Source organism: Grus americana, chromosome 13 (assembly GCF_028858705.1).
Source record: "Grus americana isolate bGruAme1 chromosome 13, bGruAme1.mat, whole genome shotgun sequence".
NCBI lineage: Eukaryota > Metazoa > Chordata > Aves > Gruiformes > Gruidae > Grus > Grus americana.
The window spans coordinates 261,696-277,970 of NC_072864.1; the positions used below are offsets into that span (position 1 = coordinate 261,696).

General features: G+C 49.2%; 1 protein-coding gene across 14 annotated transcripts; it reads right to left on the reverse strand.

Moving 5' to 3' along the window:
• Window positions 1-1,751: 1,751 nt before the first annotated feature.
• Window positions 1,752-16,257, reverse strand: ZNF821 (zinc finger protein 821). 14 transcript variants are annotated; one of them, XM_054840184.1, is made up of 11 exons: window positions 15,848-16,257; window positions 15,450-15,657; window positions 13,851-13,942; window positions 13,648-13,750; window positions 11,594-11,955; window positions 7,079-10,309; window positions 6,858-6,983; window positions 6,196-6,338; window positions 5,518-5,622; window positions 4,438-4,604; window positions 2,839-3,725 (listed from the first exon to the last, which is right to left on the reverse strand). In XM_054840184.1, the coding sequence occupies exons 6-11, from the start codon at window positions 7,227-7,229 to the stop codon at window positions 3,071-3,073; spliced, it is 1,347 nt and encodes a 448-aa protein (XP_054696159.1). In that variant the 5' UTR covers window positions 7,230-10,309; window positions 11,594-11,955; window positions 13,648-13,750; window positions 13,851-13,942; window positions 15,450-15,657; window positions 15,848-16,257; the 3' UTR covers window positions 2,839-3,070. The 14 variants fall into 14 exon arrangements, with proteins under 14 accessions (XP_054696171.1, XP_054696159.1, XP_054696166.1 ...); XM_054840191.1 differs by lacking the exon at window positions 13,648-13,750 and having other exon boundaries at window positions 11,701-11,784; XM_054840186.1 differs by lacking the exon at window positions 13,648-13,750 and having other exon boundaries at window positions 11,594-11,784.
• Window positions 16,258-16,275: the final 18 nt, after the last annotated feature.

Here is a 16,275-nt window from a genome sequence, read left to right on the forward strand (position 1 = left end):
TATTTGTACTTTTGGTGAGATCCTTTTTCCTGTTTTACCATTTTAAGTCTGTACTTGGCTACACACAGATTGTATTTTTATTGTTAATGCTCTTATGAATATTGCATTTAACTTGTTGACTCTGTAAACACAGTATATATATCTATATATATATATATATATAAAAACCAATAGCTTTTCCTTTGGTGTTTGAGACTTTTTGCTCGCCTGTAGCATCAGTGATTAGGATGTGGCTTCTCTGGTCTTACACAGAGTGATCTGGAGACTTGTGACAAGGGCAAGGTAAAGGCTGTCTGACAGACAGATTATAAGCCATGATTTTGTGTTCAAATACTTTTGCTCTTATGTGGTCTTTCTTGAACCCCTTGGAATAACGATCAGGTGCCAGTGATGCTGCAGGGAATGTTTCAGCTAGTTTGCAGAGTGAAGCTACATCTCTGCTGGCCAAGCAAAACATACAAGATAGAGCAGTAGCAAATATTGCAAGAAGCAAACTCTGTCGTTTGAGTATGAAAATGGACAGAGGTAAGAATAACAGCGAGAGATCAGAGAACAAAAGAGGATACAAACAAGGGAACATGGAACTGAATAGATCCTTTCCAGATCTGATGCCTTTTCCCAAAGTGAGAGAAGCAAGGATGGCTCCTGGATGTCAGTTCTGTGTGATGAATGATATGTAAAAACAGCTTCTGTAAGGTGAGGAAACAAGTGGCATGTGGAGGGAATTGTAGCATTGAAAAGATTAAATGCTTTTTGTAGCAAGTGTCCACAAGACTGTAAGATTAGCTCAGTATCTAGAAAAAAAATGCAACATTATGCCATTTGAAGGCAACTATTCTAAGCATTAACTATGGCTTTAAGAGACTTCAATCAAAAATTTTTCAAACTGAAAAAAGAGGGAAAAATCAGGTTTCTAAGTAGTCTAGCCAAAAGGTTTTGCTTCTTGTTTTATCTCTACTCTCCTGATCTCAAGAAGGAGTCTTATGGTCACCATTTCTGACTTAACGCAGAGAAACAGCCGTGGGAGAGAAGACAGTAGCTCCCAATGTATTCAGACCACCATGTGACCGTACTGCAGACCTTAAATGGAGATGCTATGAAAGCAGTAAGGGTCTTCAGGCTACAAAACAGTCGTGTGGCACACCAGTGTTTGGTGGGCTGATGTTTGGAAGGCACAAAGCTACAGCATGCATTTTTAGATGCCCATTCTTAAAGAAACCAAATAATGGAGAGTGTACTACCCCTTTGCCCCACGAGTCCTTCTGTGCTAACGTTTTGTCTCCCGCAGTTTAAACATGCCTAGATTTAATTTCCATAGTTGCATAGTTTCATAACATATTAGCAATGGGAACCTTTTCAATATAGGTACAGGCTATGATCACGTTTCACCTTGGCTACCTCTTGAATAAACTAAAGGCGGCTTAAATTCCCTACTCTCGGGCAGGTTTTTCCAGACTCAGTTGTTGCAGCTTTCCATGGCCCCTCCCCAGCTCACCCCCTTTCCACATTGCTCTCATTGGTTTTGCTGCTGAGTGTGGAAGCAAAATCAACTTTCTCTTCTATCTGCGTGGCTCTCTTTACTAATGTACACACCCGCCTCCAGTGACCACTGAAAGTCACTGCTGGTCACAGAGCAATTTACTATGAGAATGAGTAATTTGAGTGTGATCCGTGGTCCTAGATCAGCAGTACTGCATTTGGCTGTATTAAAATGGTTGCACGAGCTCAGCTTACGATGAAGTCACAGAACAGTTGAGGTGGGAAGGGACCTCTTGTAGCTCATCCGGCCCAACCCCTCCCTGCTCAAGCAGGGCCACCTACCGCCAGCTGCCCAGGACTGTGTCCACATGGCTTTTGAATATCTCCAAGGTGGAAGACTCCACAACCTCTCTGGGCAACCTCTGCCAGTGCTCCGTCATCCGCACAGTAAAAAAAGTGTTTCCTGATGTTCAGAAGGAACCTCCTGTGCTTCCGTTTGTGCCAGCTGCCTCTTGTCCTGTCACTGGGAACCACTGAAAACAGCCTGGCTCCATGTTCTTTGCACCCTCCCTTCAGGTATTTATATACAGAGAAGATCCCCTCTCTCTTCCCTCAAGCCTTCTCTTCTGTAGGCTGAACAGTCCCAGCTCTCCCAGCTTTTCCTCACAGGAGAGATGCTGCAATCCCTTCACTATCTTTGAGGCCCTTTGTTGGACTCTCTCCACTATGTCCATGTCCGCTGTACTGGAGAGCCCAGAACTGGACACAGCACTCCAGCTGTGGCCTCACCAGTGCTGAATAAAGGGAAAAGCAAATCCATACAGTACTAGAGAACTGACCTACCCTTATTGTTTACCATTCAATCAACTCATTCACCTGCAAACCTGAAATGCTCTTCAAGTGAAAATTAACTTGTGAGTAAACCAGCAAACTTGCTTGCTCTTTGCTTACCTCAGTCAGCCTTTCTGTTAGTATGTATATGGGATATCTTAGAACAGGAACTCAGTTTCCTCTTAGTTTTTCCACAGATGCTACTGCAAATAAGCACATAATAGTAGTGTTAAGAGAAAGGGTGTGCACAGCCACTTTCAGGGAGACGGCATCCTCCTTTGCTTCCTTTTTTGTGGACACACACTACAAGGGATTTACTCCTGGATGAGTTGTGGACTATCAACGTCCTCAGCTCCATAATTCATGCCGCAGTAAAGAAGATCCCTTTTTAGTGAGGCAGGCTTTCACCTACAGCAGAACTGCGGCAGCCCAAACAAATCTATGGAGCAAGGGTGCAAGAACAGGATGAAGCACAAAAGGTAAAGAAGGGGACTAAATAAACGTGAACATTAATTTATTTTCCCTCTGTTCACAGGCTGCGACTTGGCCCACAGAGCAGACTGTATCCTCAGAAGCTGCTCCCACCAGGGCTACGTTGGCAGACATCTCTCAGCCCTGTTCTCCTCCTATGTTCAGGAGAAAACCAGAACCATCTATCAGGGAGAGCCAGCCAGGGACCCACAGGAGCCTCCTGAGTGTAGAAGCCTGCTAGTGCACCTGTGGCAGGTGCAGCAGAGGTGGCACAGTCCTTGGCTGTAGCTTAATGCAGTGCACTGTTGCTCTGCTCTTCAAAGGTCATTTTGCCCAGCAGCTGGCTCTCCAGCTCCACGTTGCTAACTGGCAGCTGGAAGAAGTTCATTTCAGCTGCCAAAGCGGCCATGGCAGAGGGGTCCTGGCCAAACTGTGCCCGGAGCATCATGTCCATTTTCTCCAAGCGCCGCTTGAGCCTCTTGGCCTCGCGCTCCCGAATGAGCCGGGCCTGTCGTTTCTCTGGGGTCTCATTTGCACGTTTCAGTCGCATGGCTTCCCGGTCTCTCTGCAGCCGCCGTGCCCGCTGCTCATCTGTCTCTTGCATGCGCTGCAGGCGCTTAGCTTCTCGATCCCGCATACGCCTCACTTCCCGTTCTTCAGGCGTCTCATTGTCCCGCCGGCTCTTCTTGGCCGTGCGCTCCCGCTCCAGACGCTGCAGCCGCACTTCCAAGGGCTCATTCTGCCGACGCAGCGCCCACTTTCGCATGCCAGGTGTCTGTGCCTCCAGCAGCTTACGATAAGCAGCACAATTGTTGCACACTAGGAGGATGCCTGCAGGATACACAGGGGTGTGAAAGGCAATGTCTCTCCCCTTAACACTGGAGGGGCCCTCGCTCTGTGGTGCCGGCAGGCGATCTGCACTGAGCACCTCTGGCAGCTTCTCACTGGAAAGCAGAAAGAGCAGAGAATCAGAGAATTGGTGCTGACGGAAGAGTCCCCATCTCGGACTGCCCAAGGGGCTGCAATGAACACTGCCCCTACTACAGCCCATGACCGAGTTCTCTGCTAAACCATTCCTGCCCAAAGACATGTCTGAATACCTAAAATGAAGCAACATCATATCCGGGGGGTAGTAAGCGGATTAGCCCAGAGCAACGTCTGGGCTGGAAGAGCGCAAGAGCAGGAATTAGCCAGCAAGGTGCTCCTCCCCATCATCTCTGGACTTCTCCTTTCAGCCCTATTCCTCTGGTCAGTGGATAATCTTCTACCAGGACAAGGAACATTTTGTTTTCTGCCTGTAGTCCTGCTCTGGAAATGATGAACCCATCTGGGCAGTACAGACCTACTCTGATGGATTGCTGCAGAAGGGAAGCAGTTGATTGTTCTCCAGCGACTGGAGACCCCAGTGCCTTCTGCACAGTTCTGGTTCTTCACAGAGCTAAGGAACACCCTTTTAGCAGCACAGCCCATGGAGGTTTTAGCAGGTGATACAGAGCTGCAGGCAGGAAGGGACTGAAGGAATCTCACTGGGGGTGTTCACAACTCTCCTACAGGCCTTAGTGGGTCCAGAGCCATGACTTCTGGGTCATTTAAGGCAACCCATCTAATCTTTAATGTGGGTACCCTAGCCCACTCACCAGCCAGGGTGAACCTAACCTGTTGAATGTGGCGTGGCTGGTGAAGCGTGCTCCACACACTGCACAGTTTGACAGCTGGTCCTCTGAGTGGATCAGGAGGTGTCGCCCAAGGGATCCTGGTGAGCTGAGGGCTCTGCCGCATACAGGACACATGTAGCTCTTGGCACTTACCACAGCTGCAGTGTGCTGCAAAACAACCACTATGTTGTTAGTTACAAATTGCCCAGCTCCCTGCCCAGTCTGGGGCATGCTCAACAGATACGGCAAACCATTCAGTTCACCCTCTTCAAATGGGAACACTTTACCACTAAACCTCTGCCTGACAGCTCCTAGGCCAAGCTCAAGACATTTGGGGTGTCACAGGTCAAACAGCAAGGAGGAAACCTTTCTACAGCTCTACTCCAGTGCAAAAGAAACAATTAAGGCCAAAACACTGGGATCGTAAGACCTGACCCTTATTTTCAGAAATGCATCTGAGGAGCTGCTGTTGCTGGACAAAGCATGACTGAACTAACAATAGGCAGGATGCTGGTGAGGAAACGCTTAGATGGAGAGAGTGTGTGCAGGTAAGTGGCCAATGCAGTTCTGCTTTATTCCTTCTTTTACACATTTGGATGTGCTGTGAAGAGAGCACTGACAACAAATCCTGTGAAATTCCAGCACAGATTTCCTGCAATATTGGAATCATTTCAGAGGAAGAACAGCTGTTTTCATGGCTAGGAACTGTGATAAAGGTACAAAATAAAGAACTGAGTATTAGGAGGAAGGTTTCTTATCTCACTGAACGATGTAAAAATTGCTCCTATGTTTAATCTCAAGGAACTGCCTGGTCTTAGCCTGCAACTGCTTGCAGAGACTGCCTTGGGATAGAGTTGTGCTTTCCAGATCTGCATGCAGACTGGTGCCTTGCTGATTCTTTCCCCAGGACATCCTCTGGACAGAGTTTACTGCTGTGAACTTCAATCACATCCTAGCTAGTAGTTCAATTCTGTGACTACAGAGACTAGGACAAAGCCACCCTGTGCTTTGGGTTGTTTCTGGATTTGGGGCTTGAGGGACTTAAGGCCAGAGATATCCCACAGTTTGGAACCATCCCTACCTGGTATACATGAGCAATGAGTTGCTCTCTGCTTCCACACTCCAGCTGGCAGAGGGGGCACTGTGACAGTCCCAGCATAGGGTCAGCATTCAAACTCTCATGAACCTACAGGGAGGAAAAGCCACTTTGGTGTAAGACATACAGACCACATACATACACACACAGAGCCACCCATCCTCCCTCAGTATCTAGTCAACACTGCAGGCGAGCCTTGACCAGATCAAGTACTGTGTGCCCAGTCCTGCTGGGGCTGATCTGTGTTCTTGCAGTCCGAAACTTCCTTCATGTAGCCTCTGAGCAAAACTCCTGCTCTTTTGGGGAGAACAGGCAGAAGCCTCATGGCCTCCACTTGCACCCAGGCTCTTGCCAGCGCAGTGGGTCTGGTAGGCAAGATTGGAAGGGAATGGAAGGGGAAGTCAGAGAAAGGCACCAGAACTGAAGGAAGGGGGCACGCTCTACACAATCATCTTGGCCAGCCTGGAAAATGGCAGTTTGCTATCTCCTGTTCCTGGCAGCCCAAGAGCTCTTAATACCCTGTCCTCATGCCAGAAGACATTGTTTAGAGGAGGTGTGAGGGAGAAAAAGATAAGAAACCATGGCGGGGAGAGGAGGTGTTTAGACAGTACCCTTCTCTCTCCCTGGGAGGCTAAGGTAAGTGCAGAGCCAGTACACACTTGCCTCATGTTCTCTCATCAGTGGGGTTCCAGGCACAGGTTGTTCTGCATTCTCTAATTCCTTCTTCACTTTCACCATTGAGCCATCCTCCTCAGATGTATGGGAAGAAACTTCATCCTGGGTGGTTTCCTCATCATCACTGCCACCTGGAACGTGCAGAAAAGTTATTCTAAGTGTCAGGACCCTGAGGGCACTCATAGCCCTTAACTGTCCTGACCAGCATCACCTGGGGCCTCTACCCACTCCCTCCAACCAGGGGCTCCATTTAAAGTCAGGCTGGGACACTTCAGGGACTGAAGTTTTCTGCAGAGTCCCTGGACCTGGTCTGTTACTTTGCCTTGCCTGACAATCACTGGACTGTCATCTGGACCCGCTGCTGTTACTACCCTGCTCTGGTAAGTTGGGACTGCATCCTGCTGGTAAGGTCATTGCCCCATCTCTGTTGTAGTGTTCCTTGGCTCTGAGCTTGCCTTCCCTTAGGAAGCAGCCCTACTCTTGATGTTTGCTGATGCTAAGTCCTACATAAGAGCCCAGGGCTAACCCTGAGGAGAAGATGGGCAAGATGCTCCTCAGAGGACCCCCACAAGCTGTGCAGCATGTAGCCTTACCCCTTGTCAGTCTCCCCAGTCCACTACCTTCCCATTATTGGAAGGGGCAGAACTCACTGCTGCTGGAGTCAGGGTCTTGCAGTGGATGAATGGCTGGCCTTTGGTCCCCAAGAGCTCCGGGAAAGTTGGTTTTCATCATGGCTTGGCGGGCTTGCTCCTCCAGCCCTGCAAAGACTTGCTCCCCTGGCAGCCACAAGGACAAAAAGTCAGACTGGTGCCATTCCATTGCTTTCACCACCAAGGCTTGCCAAAAACACAACACGTGTGGGGCTGCTCACCTGCACTGTGCAGAACCTCTGAAGTCACCTCTCGGAAAGCATTTAAGTAATCTCTCTGCTTGCCTACCCTGCAACACGAGCCTCTCGCACCCGCTGATGCGAGTCCAGTCCCTGTGTCTAGAACAGTCTCACTAGTGGAAATGTCCAGCATCAGGTTGCTCTCTGCATACTCTTTAATTGCTACTTCAGCCACAAAAAAAAAAAAAAGTGGGATTCCATATATCTGCCATATATAGTCAGGTGGCTTTCTCTGCTGCCAAGCTACCTGCCAATAGAGCTATAGTAGCAGAGCTCTAGGCAGGCAGGAAGCTACTCGGAGATTATGACAGTATCCCAAATTGGGCATAGTGCTATATGGTTCTTCTAAATCCTGAAGTCCTATTCCCTGCTATTACAGGCAACTTGCACAAAAATTGTATCTCCCTGAGTGCCTGGCACCTCATCTGCTCTCCACAGTGATATTAAAACCAGAGGCTGTCCTTGGCGTGCTCTGTCACCACCCTCTGTCCCAGGAAGACTGAGGACAAGCTGCCCTTCAAGGTGTTTGTGCTTGGAGCTGGTATTCTCTTGCTTATATGATGGATAACTTGCTTCACTACTTTGCCTTGCCCAGGTGTGGCTCTGGCTAAAATAAATCTCAGAGACACTTCATATGCCTAAAACAGAAAACCATGGGAACAAACCCAGAAAGCTGAGATAATTGATTAGGATAGTTTACAGTCTGTTTTGTTGAAAGACACCAATCACTAGTACCTCAGCTCAATAGGAGATGGCAAATACACTGAAAGAAGGCAATTATTTGTGCTTCTCCGAAAGAAAAATTCTTACGGGTATCCCTGCTAAGGAGAACTTTTGGTTCCAAGGACTAACGATAAAAGGCAACCATTAATTTTCATATTAAATCAAACAAATGTGTATACATGATTTGCCTCTCTCAGTAGATGATCTGGGAGCGCTTGGGATGAGGTGCTGAAGTTCCCAGCAGGCTAGCTTTTGGGTTAAATTTATCAACTGATTTGTAAGTTCTCAAGAACCACTCAAAGCATAAATGCAAAAAATGCTAAGGAAGACGCAGTGTGTTTTTTCACATAAAACAAAAGCTTTCAGAAAATTGTACCTTTTAGTATAGGTTCACAACTGGCATCACTATAACCAGGGAATTCAATTCTTGACCCATTGAGAGAGCACCAGTCCTGTTACAAGGACAGGTACATTCCCACATGCTAAACTGTTTCAGCCAGCTTTGCCCCATATTCATACTCACACTGCCTTTCTGGTGCTTACCTCTCAATTTCCAGCAGTGCTTTAAAAAGCAGTAATTTATGTAAGATTTCAAAGACCTTCAGAAGCTTAACAGAGTGTGGGAGAAAAGTTTTAGTTCCCAACATCCCCATGGAGGTTTCCAAAAGTATTTGAAGGCATTTATCATTCCATTTCAGAAATGTGAGAAAGGTTTCTGTAGAGAAGACTTGAGATCACAATCCATGTGGGCTGAAGAGAGGTGCTGAGGAGCACCCTAAATCTATTTGTCACAGAAAGCAGCAGGTACCATTGTGATTGCTGTGACACATGCATCCCCATCAGAAGCTATTCCAGCACTGAATGGTCTCCATAACCCAGAGTGCTGCTTTTTTATGTCTGGACCACAACCTGACATTGGTGGGACTGAGATGCAGACACTGCAGCATTGCAGTGCCTCTCCAAGAAGCAGATATCCACAAACCACCAGGATAAAAGTCCATGAGACCAGAAAGCATTGCAAAACAAAGTATGGTGAAATGAGGAAACCTGCAGAACACAGGACAGATGTAAAACTATAGTGGGAGATGTGCTGCCTGCGACAGAGTTACAAAATGGGATTCCCAAACACCACTGCAACCGCTAGTGGAAGCAGTTGTGTGTGTTCTCTTCCCCCTTTCCCCTTCCAGATGGCTTACATTTCCACTGTGCAGCAGCCTGGAGTCTGATGGCAAGTAGGTTCCTGCTCAGATATACAGACAGTCTGCAGGATTTTAAAAGCTGTGATCTGTCTATGAGGTGACAGAGGAGGGAACTCCTCCCATCAGTAACACTAGCATCAATCACAACTAAGACAGCAATCACATCTGCCAGTGGCCTTTCTGTACAACATACCCAGAACCAAGTTAGCATTGATTCAGCACAGTGCAGAGAACTCTCAGCTTACAGCCAGAAATGCAAACTTAACCAAACCAGTGCTGTTAGCAGACGATATTTTGTGTGTTCTCCACTAGCCTGTATATAAAAGGCATCATCATTTTAAAAATGCTATCTTTAGCTTATACAGGATTCCTTATGTATTAAACTAATATTGTCTCCAAAAGAACTTAGGGAAGAGTGTCCTGTTCATCTACTGATGGACTAAGTCCTACCTTGATGAAACTTTAGAGCTTTAATGTTTGATAGATATAGGGTTATACTTTTATTGTTTCTGCACACACATGCTCATGTACAGGCACTTACACCCCCACCTCCACCCCACACTGAATACACTTCCATTTGTTTAGAAAGGGCGTAAGACAGGCAACAGCTTTAGGATCACTGCTATCAGTAAAGGATGTTAGGCTCAATAGTGAATTCACAGACTCTTCTCCAGAAGTTTCTTTATTAAATACAAAAAGGGCTGCAGGCTGACCACAACACCAAAACAAGTCACTGTATTTGTTTTACAAACAGCTAGAGACATTGGACAGTGAAAGATCATACAAATGCCTCTGCTTTGCATTCCAGTTCTCCTCTCCATAATCTTGTAATGAGTGAGATGCCAGGTGAGCAGCTGTGGAGGTAGGGGGCAGCCCTGCAGTACTGTGCAACAGGGGCAGTTATGACTGCTAGGATCTGGTGGTGTATCAACTTGGTGGCCAGAAAGGATTTTTTTCCTGAGCCCTTCCCTTCTTGAACTGTATGAATGCAGGACAACTCTCAGGTGTTCTGGAAAATAAACACACAAACAAACAACTCCCACCCCAAAATCCACAAAATAAAATCAAAATAAACTGCACATCATTCCCTTGTCTTCCTTCCTAAACAGAAAAGTCTCTCAGAGATGAGCCACTTTATTCCCTCCTTGTACATCAATTTAAAGTCCCTGTTCATGTAGGTCTTCTCTGTGTTCCTTTCCTGGACCTGAAATTTGCAAGTCTGTCCACCACTGTGGATCTAGTCCACCTGCCCCATCGCTATTCTGGGTTGTCCACACTGCTGTAGTGGTTACTGAAATGAAAAACAACACAATTGAAAGAGTTAACAACGGCAGCCCACAGAGCCCTTTAAGAACCAAGGATTTTGATGCAAGTAACATTTCTGCTCGGTTTTGAATGCTGAGTGTTATTTCTTGCAAGATACTTTCTCTTCAAACTGGGAATATTATAGACAGCAGAATTCAAGGAACACTGAAGAGCACAGAATGTGTGTGTGTGTATGTCAGAGGAAGAGGGAAGGAAACGGGATTAATGAGATATCGGGACCATGACAAATAGAGCTAGGAAGTGGGAATTTGACTAACGCAAGCTGTTCTCAAGAGTTCTAAAATAAGCATCACTTGCAAAGGGTACAGCAATAGAAAAAAAAGCAGCTCATGGGACAGGAGGGAGAGAAAATAAAAGCAGACACTAACACCTGCAGCAGATTTTGGCAAGCACAAGAACAGTGAGTCGCCCATAACTGATGGAGTGGCGGTGCAGCAATGGATGGGCTTGAATGCAAAATCAGATGAATTGCTTAGAGAGATTTTATACTTTTATACTTTAGACTCTGGGAGAAAATAAAGACCAAATTGAACCAATTAAGATGTCTCCACAGGAGCAATGTAACTGCATTGTATTTTTCAATTCAATGTAGAATGGGCAATGCAATACGTATATCCCAGTATTACAGTTTTATGTTACCACTTTGTCAGGTGTAAGTGTTTTTCATGCACCATGTGGCAAAACAAAATTAAATTACTAAGAGCCAATTATGTGCTGAGGCCCTGCCAAAGGGGAAATTACTACAATTAAAACTGTAGAAGGACTGGCCATCATACACAATGAGACTTTTGTGGTAACAGGAATTTTTGTCATTGTTTCTGTATTATTTTGAATTTCCTTACACATCCACTTCCATTTAAAACTGTTTCGACTTGAAACCACACAACTTCTCAGCTGGTTGCTCTGCATGCCAAACGAAGCGATTCTGTGCTAAGTGAAGACAGCAAACCACGTTGTGAGAGCAAGGTTAAATGAGGGCCATGCCAAGTCTGGAAAGTAACCCTGGAAAAGAGGTGGCACCAAGCAAGCCAGGGAGAGGAGATCTGCAGCTGTCGCTTGCCCTCATGAATACAAGAAAGAAGATAACATGGAGTGGCCATGCAAGGAAGAAGTAGGCACCGTCCTCCCACAAATTTGTCCAGTTAGATATTCACAGTGGTATTTATGCAAATCCAAAAAGCACTTCCCCAGCCCCATAGCCTGCAAAATCAGACCCCAGCTGCAGACAACTGCGTAAAAAGCTGCATACCTGCTGTCCCTTTTATTCCTTTCCTCCCAACCACTTCAGTCCCTGTGAAGAAGTCTCAGTAACGTGTCTGCTATGTCTCAGCCTGACTCCTCATTCTGCTGGCTCACCCAGTTCTTGGAGCTGATGCTCTCTCCGATTATCCTCGTCAGTGTACTGCATGGCATTTCTGGGCCCTCCAGATACACAGCAGGCTAGGTAGACAGAGAAGTCCCAACGATTTGGTGGTGTTCATCATAAGACAGACAAGATTTTCCATCCCAAGGTGGAGACATCACCATTGACATGTTTCTTGTATCTTTCGGTCCCTTTATTTTCTTGTGGTCCTACTTGTTGCTGCTGATGGCTCCTCTTGAATAGTTGCTCTGTAGCAATGTACTGCATGTAAAGGAGGTGAACAGGTCCCAGAATTCCTCTCTATGGCATACCAGATGCCATAACCTCAACTTCATGCCCACTGATAGCATGTATGTCAGATAGCTTCCCCTGAGACCAAAACTGGAGATACAATCACTTGTATTGCAGATAAAAGAGCAGTGTTCACTCTGGAAACAGTGCACAACTGAACTCCATAATATGTATAGTTTTGTATATAATAGTACAAGCTTCTGAAGAACATAACCCCTTATGCAGTGGAGTGCAGAAAACAGCCCGCCTAAACACCATGGAAACTCCACCTGCACCATTAGAGCTGTTGTATCCCTTGGTTTCCGTACACGAGAAACCGTGACTCTACACCAGAGGAGACAGCGTAAGTGCATGCCTTACCTAAAAGTCTGATCTAAAAGGCAGCAGTAACATCTGGGCACTCTCAGAAGCAAAAGTGTGTGGACACAAGATGTGTTAATGGCATCATAGGACAAAACACAGGACATATCAAATTTCTTTAAGGAAGACAATTCCAAAGTCATTAATATACTATCAGGCAAATCAAAGCTATACTCTTCCCACTGTTGAACCCAGTGCCCAGAAGCAGGAATTGGAGAGCACAAGTCAGTGCAGATGCCAAAAGCCACACCTCAAGACTCTTACGCTGGCCACCAAGGAAAGCTTTGTCAGCTCTCCCATGCCTAGCTCTAGCAGCCAACAGTGCTTTCAAGTCCCAGACAGAGGTAATTCTCCCCAGTACACTCAATGAGTGTGCAAAGTGTTAGGGTATATCACAGTGTATTTTCCCCTAGTACAGAGAACAGCATGCACAGATTCCTGTTGCCGTACCCATACAAAAAGGCAGCACAGAGAAACACACAGAGACATGCAAGCCAGCAGCATCAGCAAAGTGAGGCAGTGTTAGGGCTGCAGCATTCGCCTCTCTGTCCCATACTCCTGGCAGCTACTACAGCTTAGCAATACCTAGGGCCCTCTTATCAGCCTTGGTTTCACGTGTCTAGAGAAGTGGAAATTTGTTTTCCTCATTCCAGACCAAATTCCAAATGTGTCTCCAGCCACTATGCTGGGAATGAACAAGGGCATAGCTTCAGTAGCCCTAACTTCCCCCTGCTGCAATCAGTCAAACAAAAGCTGTATATATGCAGTTTCCCCTTTGCAGCCAAACATCCATACGTGTCTCCCAGCTCCGCTAACATCTTGATGTAGCCTGCCCACAAGAAGTGCTGATGTACAGCATCTTCAGCCCATTCACTACCACACAAATGCTAGGGTCTGGACAATGCTGGAAAAACAGAGACCCATCCTATCAGCTCAGCTCAAGAATGATCTGACAGATAGCATTTACCTGTCCAGTAAATTACTTAGCCACAGCCCACTCCCTGCAAGGAAAGAGCAAATGGCTTTATTTACATTATCTGGTGGAAAGCTGAGGTACAGTGAGCTTAAGTAACATGTCCAAGGCCAGTCGGTTGAGTCTGTGGTAGGGCAAAGATCAGAACCCAGGACTTCCTGGCTTTCAGCCACACACTCAAACCACCTTGCCTAGAACTTCCTTTGCTACCCAAGATGGGCCAGAGCCCCGAAGTCACATTTCTTAGTACACTAACTTGCACTTGTGACAGTGTGAATGCAAAGCACAGCTACAGGCCTTGCACGTACACACCTACCTTTACAGCATTAGTTGTTTGTTCAAGCCTATCCCTGTCCTGCCATGCCAGGACAAGGCCAGCTTCCCTGATGCACAGAGTTCAGTTTCTCTTCTTACAGTCCCTAAGACAAAATGTGAGTAACCACTATTCCCCTCCTCCCCATCTCCACAACAATCCAGCTAGGGCAACGATCCCACAATGCTGTGTAACATAATACTCACAGTGAACTTTGTTAGGAGTGGTCTGTTTCCGACGGGACATGTTTCCCCGACCTGGGAGCAGAGAGTGTTCGTTCCCTCAGCAGAGGGCTCACCTGAGAAGAGAAGAGCCTGTCACACACACCACTGGAACCTTCTGAGCCTCTGGCCAAATGCAGCTGGCCAAATTCCCCCTCCTTCTGCCTACAGTGCTCATTCTGCATCACCACAGCCATATTCAGTGCCAGCACCCACACGATCCACAAGCATTTCACAAACCACCGTGTATGGGCAGTGCCACCCAGTTCTCAAGCAAAGTTATAAGCAATCCTGTCCCAGGTATACAAAAAGCTAAGAGTGTCCCACTTCAAGAGTGACTGCAATCTCAGTCCAAGCACCCTTCTCCCTCCCCTCCGTTCCCACGGCCAATACAGCAAGAGCCTCATCAAACCTGCAGACCCTGCCCTACCTCTGGCCCCCCACCCAGAGAGGGACTGAGGGGACCAAGGCCCCACCATGCCCAGAAGGCTGCCATTGGGCTCCGGATAACCCAGCCCAGGCAGGCAAGGGAACCAGCCACCCTACGGTCACAGCTCCCGACACGGCAGCAGCAGTGGATGGAACGGTGTGGCCAGCCCAAGGACAGGTCTTGCCCCAGAAATACATCCCTCAGAGGGACTGACCTCGCTGCCCTCGCAGACAGGCACAGGGAGAAGGAAACAGCAGGGCTGCTGCACCCTCCCTGCTGCCAGGCCATCCCTGGGCAGGCAGCGCCGGGGACCGGCAGGTGGGACACACCGCCTGCCTGCACATGGGGAGGGACCACCGATGCCCACTCCCATGGGGAGGGACGCACCCCCCCTTGTCCGTCACAGGTGGGGACACACCGAGCCCCCTCAAACGTTACAAGAGGGCAAATACCGACCCCTCATCCTCAGACTGACAGAGGAAGGAATCAATCCCAACAGTCCCCTCAGACAGACATACTGAAAAACGGAGGAGCTGAACCCAGTTCCCCCCCGGACAGACGGACACTGGGGTCCCATCCCGTCAGTCTCCCACCGACAGACGGACACGGGGGTCCCGTCCGCCTCGCACCGACAGAGGGATCCAGCCGGCAGTCCCAGCACACGGGAGGCGGCAGAAGGAGGGATCCAGCCCGCAAGCGGTCGGACACACAGACAAGCGGACCCCGCTTCCCTGGCAGAGGGACGGACGGAGGAACCCAGCCCAGGCCCCCGAGAATGCCGACGGACGACCGGGGGACCCAGCCCGGACAGACAGACCGGCCCGGCCCCTCGCAGGCAGAAGGACCGACGCTGCCGCCCCTGAGGCGTACGGCGGGATCCGGCCCGCCCCTCGCGGGCGGACGGCCCCAGCCCGCGGCCCGGCCCGCCTTACCCGGTCCCGCTGCAGGCGCCGGGGAGCCGCAGACAGACAAAGGGCCGCCGGACAGACAGACAAGCAAGATGGCGACGGCGCCGCCAGAGCGCGCGGCGCGGGCACGGGCACGGGCGCGGCCCCGGGAAGCCCCCGGCCCGGCGGCGGCAGTGCCGCGCTGCCTGTCGAAGACCTCGCCTGCAGACCCCAGGTGCCAGTTTTTCATTATCTGAAGCATCTCACCTGTTTTTCATGGATCCGTCCCAGCCAGCAGCTCCTGGCTGCCCGAAGGAGTTCATTCGTGCCAGCTGCGGGTCTCCCGTACCCCGGCGGGCAGCTCGGGAAGCGGCGCCGAGCTCCGGCCCCCTCCGCTGGCAGCTGCCTCTCCTCTCGCCCGGGTCGGGAAGCGGCTGCTCCTGTGCTACCCGAGCTCACCAGAATCTCGTTTACCCTGCAAGGTCAAAAATCACGATTTTACTATTAATATTTAAAATTTTATGAACTCGTGCATCCGTTTAGAAATGAACCGCCCAGCACCGCAGAGTGGGGGCCTCTGGGCTGCTCCTCCTCGTCTGTTCCAGAGCAGCCGCCTCCGCAGGGGCCTGCGGGCACCGCCTGGAACTCCCGCCGGGACAGCTTACCCTCGGGGCTGCGCCGCCCCGCAGAAACGCGGCGGCAGTACTGCAGCCTGGGACCGGGACTGGGACCGGGGTCAGCCTCGGCCCGAGTCTCCCTCACAGAGGCGCCACCGCCGCCTGGCTCTCAGAGAACCGGAGACCCTTCCTTCCGCCCGCCCGCGACCCCGCGCGGTGTCTTCAGCCGAACGTCTCCTGTGCCCCGTAGAGGCGGGGCTCATGGTAGGGGGAGCCGCAGGCGGAACGCTGTGCTGGCGGAACCCCTGCGCCCGGGGGCGGGGACCGGCGGGCGCCTATCGGGAGTACTTCTCAGATACTCGCTCGAACAGGATCCCTCCGCTGGGTCATTTAGTTCCTCAGCGCCACTGTCCTCTCGCTTGTGCCGCTGCCGCTTCTTTCTCAGGAGACACCGCGTCGGTGCGGCGGGTACTTCT